Source organism: Coregonus clupeaformis, chromosome 17 (genome assembly GCF_020615455.1).
Source record: "Coregonus clupeaformis isolate EN_2021a chromosome 17, ASM2061545v1, whole genome shotgun sequence".
Classification (NCBI taxonomy): domain Eukaryota; kingdom Metazoa; phylum Chordata; class Actinopteri; order Salmoniformes; family Salmonidae; genus Coregonus; species Coregonus clupeaformis.
Window position 1 is genome coordinate 21134101 of NC_059208.1, and position 15808 is coordinate 21149908.

A 15808-nucleotide genomic window follows, 5' to 3' on the forward strand; every position below is an offset into this window, starting at 1 on the left:
AAATTTGATTTTAAACCCAACCCTAACCTAAACCACACTGCTAACCTTATACCTAACCCTAACCTTAAATTAAGATCAAACATAAAAGGTTTTTAACGATATATTTTAACGATTAATTTTAACGATATAGCCGTTTTACACTTTGTGGCTGTACTATCTAGTGGAAACCGGTTGTGATTCGGTCCGTGCTATCTGGGGTCCCTCGGACTCCCTACCCCATTGAACTTGACATTTAAAATGGTTAAGGTAAGGGTTTTTGACTTTTTTAACATTAAATAGATGTGGGAATGGATGGCAAAATGGGGTTTTGGATGTCACATCCATGCCTGTGCTTAACATAAATGTAGTCATGGGACCGCCAATATGGAAGTCCAATTTCAAAGTGTACATGCTGTTTTTGCCTCTAGGGGGCGCTCCACTCAGTCCTCCAGCATATAGTAAGTGTAGGGATGGATTTAGTAAGGGTCCAATGCCAAATCTAATCTATGGATGCTCTGATTGGCCGAGAAGTCTGGGGGGCGTGTCTGGGGCGTGTCCTATGCAGTTTCTGGACCTCGTAAGGGCCAAGATCCAAGTCTAATTTTTCATTGTAATATAATATAATATAATAATATAATAATATAATAATATATAATATAATATAATATGCCATTTAGCAGACGCTTTTATCCAAAGCGACTTACAGTCATGCGTGCATACATTTTTTTTTTGTGTATGGGTGGTCCCGGGGATCGAACCCACTACCTTGGCGTTACAAGCGCCGTGCTCTACCAGCTGAGCTACAGAGGACCACGCATTGCTCTGATTGGCCGAGGAGTCATGGGGCGTGTCGGGGGCGTGTTCTATGCCGTTTATGGACTTTATAAGTGGCTAAGGCCATCTCTAATATATAATGAACAAAAATATAAACACAACCTGTAAAGTGTTGGTCCCATGTTTCATGACATAAAAGTCCCCAGAAAAGTCCCATACGCACAAAAACGTATTTCTCTCAAATTTTGCGCACAAATTTGTTTACATCCCTGTTAGTGAGCATTTCTCCTTTGCCAAGATAATCTATTCACCTGACAGGTGTGGCATATCAAGAAGCTGATAAAACAGCATGATCATTACACAGGTGCACCTTGTGCTGGGGACAATAATAGGTCACTCTAAAATGTGCAGTTTTATCACAAAACACAATGCCACAGATGTCTCAAGTTCTGAGGGAGCGTGCAATTGGCATGCTGATTGCAGGAATGTCCACCAGAGCTGTCGTTTTAGAGAATTTGGCAGTACGTCCAACCGGCCTCACAACCGCAGACCACGTGTAACCACACCAGCCCAGGACCTCCACATCTGGCTTCTTCACCTGCGTGGTCGTCTGGGGGGGTGGGTTGCTTAGGAGTATTTCTGTCTGTAATAAAGCCCATTCTGATTGGCTGAGCCTTGCTCCACAATGGGTAGGACTATGCCCTCCCAGGCCCACCCATGAAATCCATAGATTAGGGCCTAATATATTTATATTGACTGATTTCCTTCTATGAACTGTAACTCAGTAAAATCTTTGAAATTGTTGCATGTTCCCTTTATATTTCTGTTCAGTATAATTTTGCCAACGAAATTGTCAGAATGAACTGGCTTAGATTAATAAAGAGGCCTACAATAATAGGCGATATTGGGTCCTGGACTTCCTGACGGGCTGCCCCCAGGTGGTGAAGGTAGGAAACATCTCCACTTCACTGATCCTCAACACTGGGGCCCCACAAGGATTTGTGCTCAGCCCCCTCCTGTACTCCCTGTTCACCCATGACTGCGTAGCCATGCACGCCTCCCAACTCAATCAACAAGTTTGCAGACGACACAACAGTAGTAGGCTTGATTACCAACAACGATGAGACAGCCTACAGGGAGGAGGTGAGGTATCTCGGAGTGTGGTGCCAGGACAATAACCTCTCACTCAACGTCAACAAAACAAAGGAGATGATCGTGGACTTCAGGAAACAGCAGAGGGAGTACCCCCCTATCCACATCGACGGGACAGCAGTGGAGAAGGTGGAAAGTTTTAAGTTCCTCGGCATACATATCACTGACAAACTAAAATGGTCCACCCACACAGACAGCGTGGTGAAGAAGGCGCAACAGCGTCTCTTCAACCTCAGGAGGCTGAAGAAATTTGGCCTGTCACCTAAAACCCTCAAAAACTTTTACAGATGCACAATTGAGAGCATCATGTCGGGCTGTATCACCACCTGGTACGGCAACTGCACCGCCCACAACCGCAGGTCTCTCCAGAGGGTGGTGCGGTCTGCACAACGCATCACCTCACCGGGGGCAAACTAACTGCCCTCCAGGACACCTACAGCACCCGATGTCACAGGAAGGCCAAAAAGATAATCAAGGACAATTAACACCCAAGCCACTGCCTGTTCACCCTGCTATCATCCAGAAGACGAGTTCAGTACAGGTGCATCAAAGCTGGGACTGAGAGACTGAAAAACAGCTTCTATCTCAAGGCCATCAGACTGTTAAACAGCCATCACTAGCACAGAGAGGCTGCTGCCTACATACAGACTTGAAAATCACTGGCCATTTTAATAAATGGAACACTAGTCACTTTAATAATGCCACTTTAATAATGTTTACATATCTTGCATTACCCATCTCAAATGTACAGTTGAAGTCGGAAGTTTACATACACTTAGGTTGGAGTCATTAAAACTCGTTTTTCAACCACTCCACAAATTTCTTGTTAACAAACTATAGTTTTGGCAGGTCAGTTAGGACATCTACTTTGTGCATGACACAAGTAATTTTTCCAACAATTGTTTACAGACAGATTATTTAATTTATAATTCACTGTATCACAATTCCAGTGGGTCAGAAGTTTACATACACTAAGTTGACTGTGCCTTTAAACAGCTTGGAAAATTCCAGAAAATGATGTTATGGCTTTAGAAGCTTCTGATAGGATAATTGACATCATTTGAGTCAATTGGAGGTGTACCTGTGGATGTATTTCAAGGCCTACCTTCAAACTCAGTGCCTCTTTGCTTGACATCATGGGAAAATCAAAAGAAACCAGCCAATACCTCAGAAAAAAATGGTAGACCTCCACAAGTCTGGTTCATCCTTGGGAGCAATTTCCAAACGCCTGAAGGTACCACGTTCATCTGTACAAACAATAGTACGCAAGTATAAACACCATGGGACCACACAGCTGTCATACCGCTCAGGAAGGAGACGCGTTCTGTTTCCTAGAGATTAACGTACTTTGGTGCGAGAAGTGCAAATCAATCCCAGAACAACAGCAAAGGACCTTGTGAAGATGCTGGAGGAAACAGGTACAAAAGTATCTATATCCACAGTAAATAGAGTCCTATATCGACATAACCTGAAAGGCCGCTCAGCAAGGAAGAAGCCACTGCTCCAAAATCACCATAAAAAAGCCAGACTACGGTTTGCAACTGCACATGGGGACAAAGATCGTACTTTTTGGAGAAATGTCCTCTGGTCTGATGAAACAAAAATAGAACTGTTTGGCCATAATGACCATTGTTATGTTTGGAGGAAAAATGGTGATGCTTGCAAGCTGAAGAACACCATCCCAACCGTGAAGCACAGGGGTGGCAGCATCATGCTGTGGGGGTGCTTTGCTGCAGGAGGGACCGGTGCACTTGACAAAATAGATGGCATCATGAGGAAGGAAAATTATGTGGATATCTTGAAGCAACATCTCAAGACATCAGTCAGAAAGTTAAAGCTTGGTCGCAAATGGGTCTTCCAAATGGACAATGACCCCAAGCATACTTCCAAAGTTGTGGCAAAATGGCTTAAGGACAACAAAGTCAAGGTATTGGAGTGGCCATCACAAAGCCCTGACCTCAATCCTATAGAAAATGCGTGGGCAGAACTGAAAGTGTGTACGAGCAAGGAGGCCTACAAACCAGACTCAGTTACACCAGCTCTTTCAGGAGGAATGGGCCAAAATTCACCCAACGTATTGTGGGAAGCTTGTGGAAGGCTACCCAAAACGTTTGACCAAAGTTAAACAATTTAAAGGCAATATGTGTATGTAAACTTCCGACTTAAACTGTATTCTATACTATCTATTGGATCTTAGCCTATGCCACTCTGATAATGACATTGCTCATCCATATATTTATATATTCATATTCCTTTACTTAGATTTGTGTGTTTTAGGTTTTTGTTGTGGAAATGTTAGATATTACTTGCTAGATATTGCTGCACTGTCAGAACTAGAAGCACAAGCATTTCACTACACTCGCGATAACATCTGCTAACCATGTGTGTGTGACCAATACATTTGATTTGACTGTGAGTAGTCCCAGTAAATGCCATCTTGGATGCTGTCTCCAGTTCTTTATAGCTCAATGGTGATTCCCCCTTCAGGATTGTCACTAGCTACCACAGCCACAAAGTCAAAATTGACTGGATCGTAAAAATTCATGAAAACAAACATTTGCTTGAAATTTTTTTGCTTTTTGTTTATATTTTATCCTAACCTCGTTTGCAACAGTAAGATATTGGGTTGGATAATTATAGTTTGAAAGCCTTTTGGTCACTGCCGGTCTACCTCTTGCCACTGGAGGTCACTAGAGGACCATATTGTGGCTGTAGTATGATGAATAAAACAAAAACATACAGTAGAGGTGGGAGGAAAAACAAAGTATGTAATAATTACAAAACATTAGATTTTTATTACAACATCTTAACAAATACAATACACTGATTCAAAACAACTTTACTCGTCAATTAAGATATCTAAGCGTCTTCATGTTGCCACTGGTCTTCTTGAATTGAATACTTTTACTCCGTTTTGCGTGGACGAACGAGCGTATTTGGTAAGAAGAGCTCCAGTAGTTTGCTTTTCTCCACACAAGTCCCTGTAGGAAAATAAATTATTAAGGATCAATCATTGTTAACACATTACAGAGAATCGTCATTCAGTATGAGGGTAAACCAAGCTTTCCAGATAAAGCAAGAAAGTTGGGCCAACACTACCTAGCTCTGTATGACACATTTTACATTTACATTTTAGTCATTTAGCAGACGCTCTTATCCAGAGCGACTTACAGTTAGTGAGTGCATACATTTTCATACTGGCCCCCCGTGGGAAACGAACCCATAACCCTGGCGTTGCAAGCGCCATGCTCTACCAACTGAGCTACAGGGGACACCACAAACATCTGGCACACAAGTCTAAATCTCTAATAGTAATTATTGTACAGTACAGAGACAACTGTCATTATGATGCTCAGTTGTACTCACTGTATGTAAGGGGTGATGTCCTCCTCGGTCCACTTCTCTCTCATGGTGAAGAGATGGGTGAATCTCTCCAGTGTGTCCTCGGGAAGATCTTCCACTCTCAGCAGAGATATGGTCTCTGGTTTGGTGCTGCGGTCCACAAGGGCTAGACTCTGTTTTGAAACCCATAACAATCTGGTCATATTCCACCTGGATAATCGTGTAATCATGTCTGCCAACAACCATCACGTCTTTAAATGTGTAATTACCATATTGCTGCAGCTAAAATGAAGCTTGCTGTAATGCCGAAAACGTAAACATGCATTATGACATCATTTGCAGTAGAATCTGAGAATAGTCTAGTCCAGATGTAAAAAAAAAAAAAAAAAGTAGTGTCTGTTAAAGACATGCTCTGGAACTTTGGTGACTAGCAAGTCTTTTTTAAAACCTCCTGATTTGGACTGGATGTGTCAATGTGTAGTTCATACATGCACAATCTATGAGCAGAAAAACTACCTTACCTCAATTAGCCACAGAATCCCTAGTTTGAAAGCAACTGTTTTCTGGAAGCTGTGCGGCGCCATTTTCCCTACATTTTCTGGACTAGGTTTAATCTGTGTCTGGAAAACTGGCCCATCCGTCTGCGCTGCCAGTCTTGCCCCCTCCTCACCTTCAGCTGGTCCAACCTGGTGCCCATGCCCTCTGGGACACTCTGCTGCCACACCTCCTGGAACTCTGACAGGTTGAACTTTACCGCGTTCTGCAGCAGCATCTGAGCAGTGGCTCTGCACACCTTGTCCTCGTTCAGCGCAAAGAACACCTCATCTGAAAAATATGACATTTGCGTTTATTATCAGTGAAATAGCTGCGAAGAGCTGAAATATTGCATGAGGGAACAGGTAGTTGGGCTGTGTCACTCTACAGCACACCAAAGCATTAAAAACAGAAAACGGACAATAGACAGTAGTTTCTTACTTACCGCCATCTGTGTAGCGCCTTCCATAACAGTTCAAGCTATGCTCTATCATCTCCCTGGGCAGGAGAAGGGGTTTGGGTGAGTAAAGAAATACATGTATTCCCCACCCCACATACATGCACACTTTAATGTTTTCATGATGATTACATTCAAAAGAACAGAGCTTCCGAACACGTCGGTTCGATGCACATTTCAGATATGCGTTGTGCTGAGCCTTCAGTCAGATGTGGCCTTTGACAGAGCTTGTAACATGATGACTACCTACCTACTAAAGAATTACAACAAACTACTCTCCACTTGACCATGTTGTTACCCATTTCTTTCAATACTGTAATGTTGACTAACTGCACCTACTGTGGCTCCAGACATCCTAACTCCTCCAGACTGACACTGAGAGGGACTTTACTGAAGGACCAGGACTCCGAGTCCACCAGCTGAGTGACATGACCCAGTAACTTCATCTCATAGTCAAAATCCAACAGCCTCCAGTAGCCTGGAATACACAAGAGGGGAATATGTGAAAGAGCACAGGACAAACAAACACATCATCATACATGTGGATACACCAAGGCCAGCATGTTCTTTAATGAATAGACACAAACCACATACAGTAGTTCACATATCTAAATGGAAATTGTGAGAAAAAAAACATTTGGAAGATCTGAGAATCATTTTTACCGTTGACCTCACAGGCATGAATAGTCTGTAGTTGAGCCTCCAGTTCCTCCTCGCTTGCTTGGATTCTTTCAAGCAAGTCTCCCATAGTGTACTGCCAAAAGGAAACGTTTTATCAAGTAGTTCTCCCATAGTGTACTGTCAAAAGGAAACGTTTTATCAAGCAGGTCTCCCATAGTGTACTGCCAAAAAGAAACGTTTTATCAAGTAGTTCTCCCCTAGTGTACTGTCAAAAGGAAACGTTTTATCATGCAGGTCTCCCATAGTGTACTGCCAAAAGGAAACGTTTTATCAAGTAGTTCTCCCATAGTGTACTGTCAAAAGGAAACGTTTTATCAAGCAGGTCTCCCATAGTGTACTGCCAAAAGGAAACGTTTTATCAAGTAGTTCTCCCATAGTGTACTGCCAAAAGGATACGTTTTATCAAGCAGGTCTCTTATAGTGTACTGCCAAAAGGGAACGTTTTATCAAGCAGGTCTCCCATAGTGTACTGCCAAAAGGAAACGTTTTATCAAGCAGGTCTCCCATATTGTACTGCCAAAAGGAAACGTTTTATCAAGCAGTTCTCCCATAGTGTACTGCATTTACATTACATTTTAGTCATTTAGCAGACGCTCTTATCCAGAGCGACTTACACAGTTAGTTTATTTTTCATACTGGCCCCCCTTGGGAATCGAACCCACAATCCTGGCGTTGCAAACGCCATGCTCTACCAACTGAGCTACATCCCTGCCGGCCATTCCCTCCCCTACCCTGGACTACCCTGGGCCAATTGTGCGCCGCCCCATGGGTCTCCCGGTCACGGCCGGCTACGACAGAGCCTGGATTCGAACCAGGATCTCTAGTGGCACAGCTAGCACTGCGATGCAGTGCCTTAGACCACTGCGCCACTCGGGAGACTGCCAAAGGAAACGTTTTATCAAGCAGGTCTCTTATAGTGTACTGCCAAAAGGAAACGTTTTATCAAGTAGTTCTCCCATAGTGTACTGCCAAAAGGTAACGTTTTATCAAGTAGTTCTCCCATAGTGTACTGCCAAAAGGAAACGTTTTATCAAGCAGGTCTCCCATAGTGTACTGCCAAAAGGAAACGTTTTATCAAGCAGTTCTCCCATAGTGTACTGCCAAAAGGAAACGTTTTATCAAGCAGGTCTCCCATATTATACTACCAAAAGGAAACGTTTTATCAAGCAGGTCTCCCATATTGTACTACCAAAAGGAAATGTTTTATCAAGCAGGTCTCCCATATTGTACTACCAAAAGGATACGTTTTATCAAGCAGGTCTCCCATAGTGTACTACATTTTACATTTGAGTCATTTAGCAGACACTCTTATCCAGAGCGACTTACAGTAGTGAGTGCATACACTTCTATACTTTTTTCGTACTGGTCTCTCATGGGAATCGAAGCCACAACTCTGGCATTTCAAGCGCCACTGAGCCACACGGGACAGTGTACTACCAAAAGGAAACGCTTAAAAACAGAGAAAGTTAGCATAGAGGCAATCATCAAGAATCCATAGGTTTATTTTACTCAGTGTCACTCAGTGCACAGTTCCACAATAGAGATGATCTTCTAGCATGTTCTGGCCTTTCTTCCACTAACAGCTGCACTTGTCTTTTCTTAGGGGCACTGACTTTGCTGATAGTTGCTTTGATGAAAAGTTTGACTTGCTATGAATGTGATATGTGGTTGTCTTACCTAGCTACTCTGGATAAATGAGTCTGCTAAATGGCATATATTATTATATTGTACAGTTAATAAGTACCTTCCCCTCTGTGACATCCTCCTGCCCACTGATAACTGGGCCTTCGTACGGATTCTCCATCAGAAGTTTCTTCAGCTTCTTTAGCCTGGGATGAGTCTTTCTCAACTCCCAGTAACTGTTAGAAAAGCCCCAAATCTGGCGGGAAAAAAGGGCATTTTTAGCCCCGTATACATTTCATCATATTATTTGACACTACAACATTCTGTAGGTACTGGAGAGTGTTGTTGGTGTGTAACATTTGGGGAAAGTCGTACAGTACTGAGAACATTGAATGATGTAGCCACTGCGCAGGTGAACACAGTGCATTAGAAAAACATGTAATATATCTCAATGCATCACAATGAACTCACTGTGTTATAATGTCTATAGTTATTTAGTGTGCGTGTGTAAACACGTTAACTTAATATCTACTGTACAGACGTTCAAGTCCAGATCAGTGACTTTCAAAATGGCTGTCACACAAGAGACATTCATTGTGTTCAGAGAGTTGTTAGACATCTACCTGTGCATGGACCAGCTGAGAGCTGGCCTGGTTGTCAGTAGTCAGCTGATCTGGAGTCAGGCAGCCAGGTACTAACAGCAGCAGGTTGGAGGTGTCAGCTATCTTCAGGTCATAAGTCTTGTCTTCACTGCACAGGACAGCTCTCTCATCCTGGTCTCCTCTGATAACAAGGCTGCAGCAGAGAACAAGGATAAAGGAGAGAGATTGTTGAGATGGTTGACGTGTAGAGAGACTGTTTAAGGTTGACGTGTAGAGAGGCTGTTTAACGTTGACGTGTAGAGGCTGTTTAACGTTGACGTGTAGAGGCTGTTTAACGTTGACGTGTAGAGGCTGTTTAACGTTGACGTGTAGAGAGACTGTTTAAGGTTGACGTGTAGAGAGGCTGTTTAACGTTGACGTGTAGAGGCTGTTTAACGTTGACGTGTAGAGGCTGTTTAACGTTGACGTGTAGAGGCTGTTTAACGTTGACGTGTAGAGGCTGTTTAATGTTGACGTGTAGAGGCTGTTTAATGTTGATGTGTAGAGGCTGTTTAATGTTGACGTGTAGAGGCTGTTTAATGTTGACGTGTAGAGAAAGTGGCAACAGCTGGATGAGTTGTTACACCAGGGCTGGACAAATCTCCTCCAATACAGGTAGTGGGTGGGTAGCCCTTGATCATGACTCTCAGTTCCATTACATCACACATAAGAGTAATTGGATGAAGGCGTCTTCTGTAGGGGGAGTTTAAATAAGGACCATGACTCTGTCTGAACATTAACCCGCATCGCTTGGATGAAGGCGTCTTCTGTAGGGGGAGTTTAAATAAGGACCATGACTCTGTCTGAACATTAACCCGCATCGCTTGGATGAAGGCGTCTTCTGTAGGGGGAGTTTAAATAAGGACCATGACTCTGTCTGAACATTAACCCGCATCGCTTGGATGAAGGCGTCTTCTGTAGGGGGAGTTTAAATAAGGACCATGACTCTGTCTGAACATTAACCCGCATCGCTTGGATGAAGGCGTCTTCTGTAGGGGGAGTTTAAATAAGGACCATGACTCTGTCTGAACATTAACCCGCATCGCTTGGATGAAGGCGTCTTCTGTAGGGGGAGTTTAAATAAGGACCATGACTCTGTCTGAACATTAACCCGCATCGCTTGGATGAAGGAGTCTTCTGTAGGGGGAGTTTAAATAAGGACCATGACTCTGTCTGAACATTAACCCGCATCGCTTGGATGAAGGCGTCTTCTGTAGGGGGAGTTTAAATAAGGACCATGACTCTGTCTGAACATTAACCCGCATCGCTTGGATGAAGGCGTCTTCTGTAGGGGGAGTTTAAATAAGGACCATGACTCTGTCTGAACATTAACCCGCATCGCTTGGATGAAGGCGTCTTCTGTAGGGGGAGTTTAAATAAGGACCATGACTCTGTCTGAATATTAACCCGCATCTCTTGCAGTACCGTTCTGGAAGCATACGGACCTCCTTATCTTTCATATCGGCCAGAAATTATTTTCAAAAAAACAAAAAAAGGTACAATTAATACACATTTATAGGGTTAGGGTTCCCACATGCCATATTTCCATGTTTCAGCGGTTGTTTACGGAAAACAGACGGAAGACAGAGCAGACTACCTGTGCTAATTAGCTATCTGTGTCTCCCAACACCTGTGTGTAAACAGAAGACAGACGCCACAAACGTGTTGTCACTGAAAAATAATGTTGGTTGCAACTGTTTTAAAACCGGTTAATACAGTGTACAGTAAGTGTGTATTTTGCATTTGTGAAATTATTTTTTAAATAATATAATAATAATAATATGCCATTTAGCAGACGCTTTTATCCAAAGCGACTTACAGTCATGCGTGCATACATTATTATTTTTGTGTATGGGTGGTCCCGGGGATCGAACCCTCTAAATGTGATATGAAAGTAGAGTGATTTATATTTCTAGAACCGTACCGCAATTGTGAATCGATTCACGTTTAGTTTGAGTATTTGGCTGTTTTGGCTTCCAGATGTAAGGTCCTTGGACTAAGGAGTAACATTAGGCTCCTTTAGTCCAATATTGGGCTAGAGGGTGTACAGCCTTTTGATCCATCCCTGCTTTGGTCCAACACACGGGATTCAGCTTATCAAGGTCCTGATCAGATCAATCGTAGAATCAGGTGTGTTAGAGCAGGGTTGGAGCAAAAGCCTGCAGACATCCAGTAGCTCTGAACCCAGAACAAAATCTCGCGTGAACCAACCAACCAGTCACCTAGTACGGTTGTTTAGAAGAGACAACTCACGGCAAACTTTCTATTAACATAACTAGCTATGTCTATTAACGTAACTGTGTTTAATCTCTTAACTGTGTATTTATGATGAATTAGCTACATTGTAACTATGCAGATACTTTACCTCTTTCCTGCTTCTATGTGTTTACAGAGCGCGTCATCCAGTTCCATCAGGCAGTAGTCTCCGGACGAGATGCTTTCTCCGAAAGTTAAACAGTGAATTGTGTTCTGCAAATCATTCTCTTTTAGTTTGGCGATTTGTAGGGTAGCCTGTACCTCTTCTAATGTTCTCGACATTTGGTCCTTATATATAAGATAGATATCTATTTTGTAGTGTAATCCAATCAAATGTGATTCTCGCTAGATCAACTTTCCCGCAATATATACCGGAAGTACGAAGGCATATTTGATTGACAGAGGCATAGGCCAATGAATGTCTCGATGACTTCACGTTCTCCCTCCTATGATGCACTCGATTTATGTCCCCGCAGCACGCTAAGTTCACCTGACATGGGTGCACGGTGCTAAAATCTACCACTGGAAATTATGAGATGGAACCCAACCATACCGCCCCATGTGGTGCGCTTGATCTAGCTCGCCTAGCACACCGGGTGAGTGCAGTTTGTTGGTTTGAGACTAGTCCACTGATCCGACTCTGTAATATTTGCATATACCGCGCCTTCTTGGTCAACTTCCACAGTGCCGTCAGCAATGCCCACTTGTCTTGAGCGTTGCCAATTTAGCAACTTTGTCGCTATATTAAGTGAGTTTTCAGACCCCTCCAGCGACTTTTATTGGTAAAAGATTCTAGCGACAAATGTTGATGTATTTCATGCTGCCTTTGTTGTTTTGACACAGGGGGTTTCTATGGTTTTGATAGCATTTAGCGACGTTTCCCACTCAATTCTGCCGCACATGATAGTTGGAGAAGCTCTCTGTGCAACAGAAGTCACAGCAACGACGCACACACATGCCGCGTTACGTGATAGTTGAAACTAGGAAACTCGGACATTTCCGAATTGCTAACGGGGTGCACGCGGCACGTGTATAACTACAACCTATTAGCAAGTCGGAAATATCCGAGTTCCGACAAGCACTTGAACGCGGCAACAGTCAGCGAAGCACAATGTGCGGCGAAAGACGGCGAAAACGTTACGTGGGGGACCGCAGTTGTGCCGCAGCTAAGCAAAATCGTGATGTGACGTCATCGCGGCAACGGTAAAACGTCATCTAGCGTCTTCTGGCGACAAATCAAGAAGCCAATAGCAGATCTCACTGAAAAATTGTTGGCGACACTGCACTGTGTCAACGTGCTTTTCATGATAGGATCGTGTAGTAAACAGAGGCAGAGGTGCGAGGGGAGCTCATTACTGAAGAAATATATGCAAATGTCACGAGGAATCGCTGTTCTTTGGATGAAACTTTACCGACGAGAAAATATTATGCATATATTTGATGGTTAGCGGACCAGTTTAATTTCTAGAATACAAAAGAAGTTCAACATTAAACTAGCCAAACTAGCCTCCCCTCTGGCATAACGATAGCAGCTGATAATTTTTCCCTCTGCGAAACTAGTTTTTTTAAATGAATTTCTCAGATTATGCTGCTGGTTTGCAAATCTAGGACAACGTGATCTCGAGGAACAATAGATCAGCTATTTTTCATCCATGGTGGTTGCAAGGTAAATTATAAATTTTTGATGCATTTAAATGTGCAAGTAATGATCAAATACTACAGCACGTGTGTGTCAGAGAAGGACCACAGCAGGAGAGTTTTGCCTGTGATCATGGAGAATATGATTGCACTGTGAGCTAACGTTATCTAATATCCAGTTTATTTCAATAGATTGTGCTGTGCTGTTGATCTTCTGCAATGCATGATAAACAAATGACTGGTTACGTCACAGTTATGACACTGTAATACAGTATAGCTACAGTCATTAGGGCAGAATACAGTTGAGCTATTCAGACAGTTGCCTATCCATATGTAATTGACAAGCCATGCATGGTGAACTGTAGCACGTTTTCACAGGCGATGATGCCTTGGCTTGTGTACAGTATTTAAAGTGCTGATAATAGTTCCGTTATTTTGACAGTTGTAAAGAGATGGATGGTATCGGGAACACAATGCAGAAGAAGGCTGCGGAGCTCGAGCGCATGGCCGAGGTTCTGGTCACCGGAGAGCAGTTGAGGTAGGAGTGGCTGGCTCGAGCTGAGAGCTCTGTATGATCCTGTTCAAACTGTGTTGCGGCTGTTCAAACAAAGGCGTGAATTGTCCCCATTTCAAACCAATGCACAAATACAATACAATACCTGTCTGCAATGTGAGTGTGTATTGCATTGTCCTGGCCTAGTGCACACAATATGATTATTTCAAGTGTCAAAGGTTTTTGTGCATCGTGTAACTGACAGCAATTATTTAATTCATTAATTGTGGTGTCAATCTGAAGATCACTGCTGCTTGTGTTAGTTTAAGGGAAATAACACCTGCTATTTGTGGACCAACAGAGCAAACACACACACACCCTTGGCCCATAATAGTGGTGCCATAAAAAGCACTATTGAAATAGTGAGATAGCAAGAAGGGACACCTTGTGAGTGTCAACATCAGTGAAATGACTAATTATAATTGGCATTGAAAGGTTTTATCACCTGTCAGATGTGTGTGGGGAAAGTTGCTGTGTGTTCGCAGGACTTTATCATCATGGTCAAATCACATCAATAAACTCAATGTCAGTATTCCCAATCACGATTCATCTTTGACCCTCACTAAAATGGTCTCTTTTAACTAGGGCTGTGATGATACCAGTATCGCATTTTTTTTTTTTTATACTGCAAAAATGAGAACAGGAAGCAGACCGTCCTTTAAAAACCTGCTGTATGTAGAATATTGTGTGCTATAACTTGGAATATAAATGTGTCTCTGGATGACAACGTAATGTTTTCCTAAAGGAGTTAAATATGCTTTGTTTTGTTTCCTTGCCACGATACTAACAAGTATCATCCCAGCCCTACTTTTAACCTGCCACAGCATTGCACAGTACTAGTCTGGTGTAGTTGCCATGTCTTTTAATCTGCCACAGCATTGCACAGTACTAGTCTGGTGTAGTTGCCATGTCTTTTAACCTGCCACAGCATTGCACAGTACTAGTCTGGTGTAGTTGCCATGTCTTTTAATCTGCCACAGCATTGCACAGTACTAGTCTGGTGTAGTTGCCATGTCTTTTAACCTGCCACAGCATTGCACAGTACTAGTCTGGTGTAGTTGCCATGTCTTTTAACCTGCCACAGCATTGCACAGTACTAGTCTGGTGTAGTTGCCATGTCTTTTAACCTGCCACAGCATTGCACAGTACTAGTCTGGTGTAGTTGCCATGTCTTTTAATCTGCCACAGCATTGCACAGTACTAGTCTGGTGTAGTTGCCATGTCTTTTAACCTGCCACAGCATTGCACAGTACTAGTCTGGTGTAGTTGCCATGTCTTTTAACCTGCCACAGCATTGCACAGTACTAGTCTGGTGTAGTTGCCATGTCTTTTAACCTGCCACAGCATTGCACAGTACTAGTCTGGTGTAGTTGCCATGTCTTTTAACCTGCCACAGCATTGCACAGTACTAGTCTGGTGTAGTTGCCATGTCTTTTAATCTGCCACAGCATTGCACAGTACTAGTCTGGTGTAGTTGCCATGTTTTTCTCCCAACAATGTAATGACACATGCTTAGTGTAAATAAGAACAGGAAGACTTGTCTCTCATTGAATAGAGGTCATCTGGGGATAGGCTATGTCTGCGTCCCAAATGGTACCCTATTGCCTTTGTAGTGTATGGAAATAGGGTGCCCTGTCTTAGACATGCCACCACAGATGTTGCTGGCTACTGGCTAGCACTAGCTGTGCTGCCTGGAATAATTGGTCACAGCTGAACACAGTGCACCTGGCACCTGCCCCTTTGGCCCAGTTGAACAACAGTACAAGACATGCTGTTGTGTTGAAGATTAGCTTCACTCACATTATAACATGACATGAGCCTATGCTTCCTTGAGTTCTGTAGGGTTAGAATGGTATTTTGGACCCCTGGTTTATAATTATTGTGAGGAAACCAAGCCGTGTGGTTCATGGCGGGTTGCCCTGTGGGTTTAGGTTACACGCTGCGTCCCAAATGGCACCTTATGCCCTGCATAGTGCACTACTTTGACCAGAGCCCTATAGGGCCTCGAGGCTCGGACTGAGCTGCCAAATCTAATCCAGGAGACGCTAGCCAGTAGTAGATTCTACAGAGACCAAGAAGAGCCAGAGGAGCAGCTGTAATGAATGATGGCTGTTTGTTAGCTTTCTCCATTTAACATTATAGGTAAATCACTCCGATAAACACAAGGGCTATCCAGGA

General features: G+C 43.1%; 2 protein-coding genes across 3 annotated transcripts in view; one reads left to right on the plus strand and one right to left on the minus strand.

Annotated features, from left to right (window-relative positions):
* Window positions 1–4674: 4674 nt before the first annotated feature.
* Window positions 4675–11817, minus strand: LOC121586072 (sister chromatid cohesion protein DCC1). The gene is made up of 9 exons (XM_041902528.1): window positions 11549–11817; window positions 9166–9337; window positions 8664–8798; window positions 6902–6992; window positions 6578–6716; window positions 6227–6279; window positions 5918–6072; window positions 5272–5420; window positions 4675–4886 (listed from the first exon to the last, which is right to left on the minus strand). The coding sequence occupies exons 1-9, from the start codon at window positions 11719–11721 to the stop codon at window positions 4775–4777; spliced, it is 1179 nt and encodes a 392-aa protein (XP_041758462.1). The 5' UTR covers window positions 11722–11817; the 3' UTR covers window positions 4675–4774.
* Window positions 11818–11938: 121 nt separating this feature from the next.
* deptor (DEP domain containing MTOR-interacting protein) overlaps window positions 11939–15808 on the plus strand; it is a 78843-nt gene continuing 74973 nt past the window's right edge. Inside the window, exons 1-2 of one of the 2 annotated variants that reach the window (XM_041902527.2) lie at window positions 11939–12035; window positions 13520–13615. In XM_041902527.2, the coding sequence (XP_041758461.1) occupies window positions 13530–13615 (86 nt within the window). In that variant the 5' untranslated portion in view covers window positions 11939–12035; window positions 13520–13529. Of the gene's footprint in view, window positions 12036–12582; window positions 13106–13519; window positions 13616–15808 lie in introns of those variants that run through there. The other variant, XM_041902526.2, reaches the window with a different exon arrangement.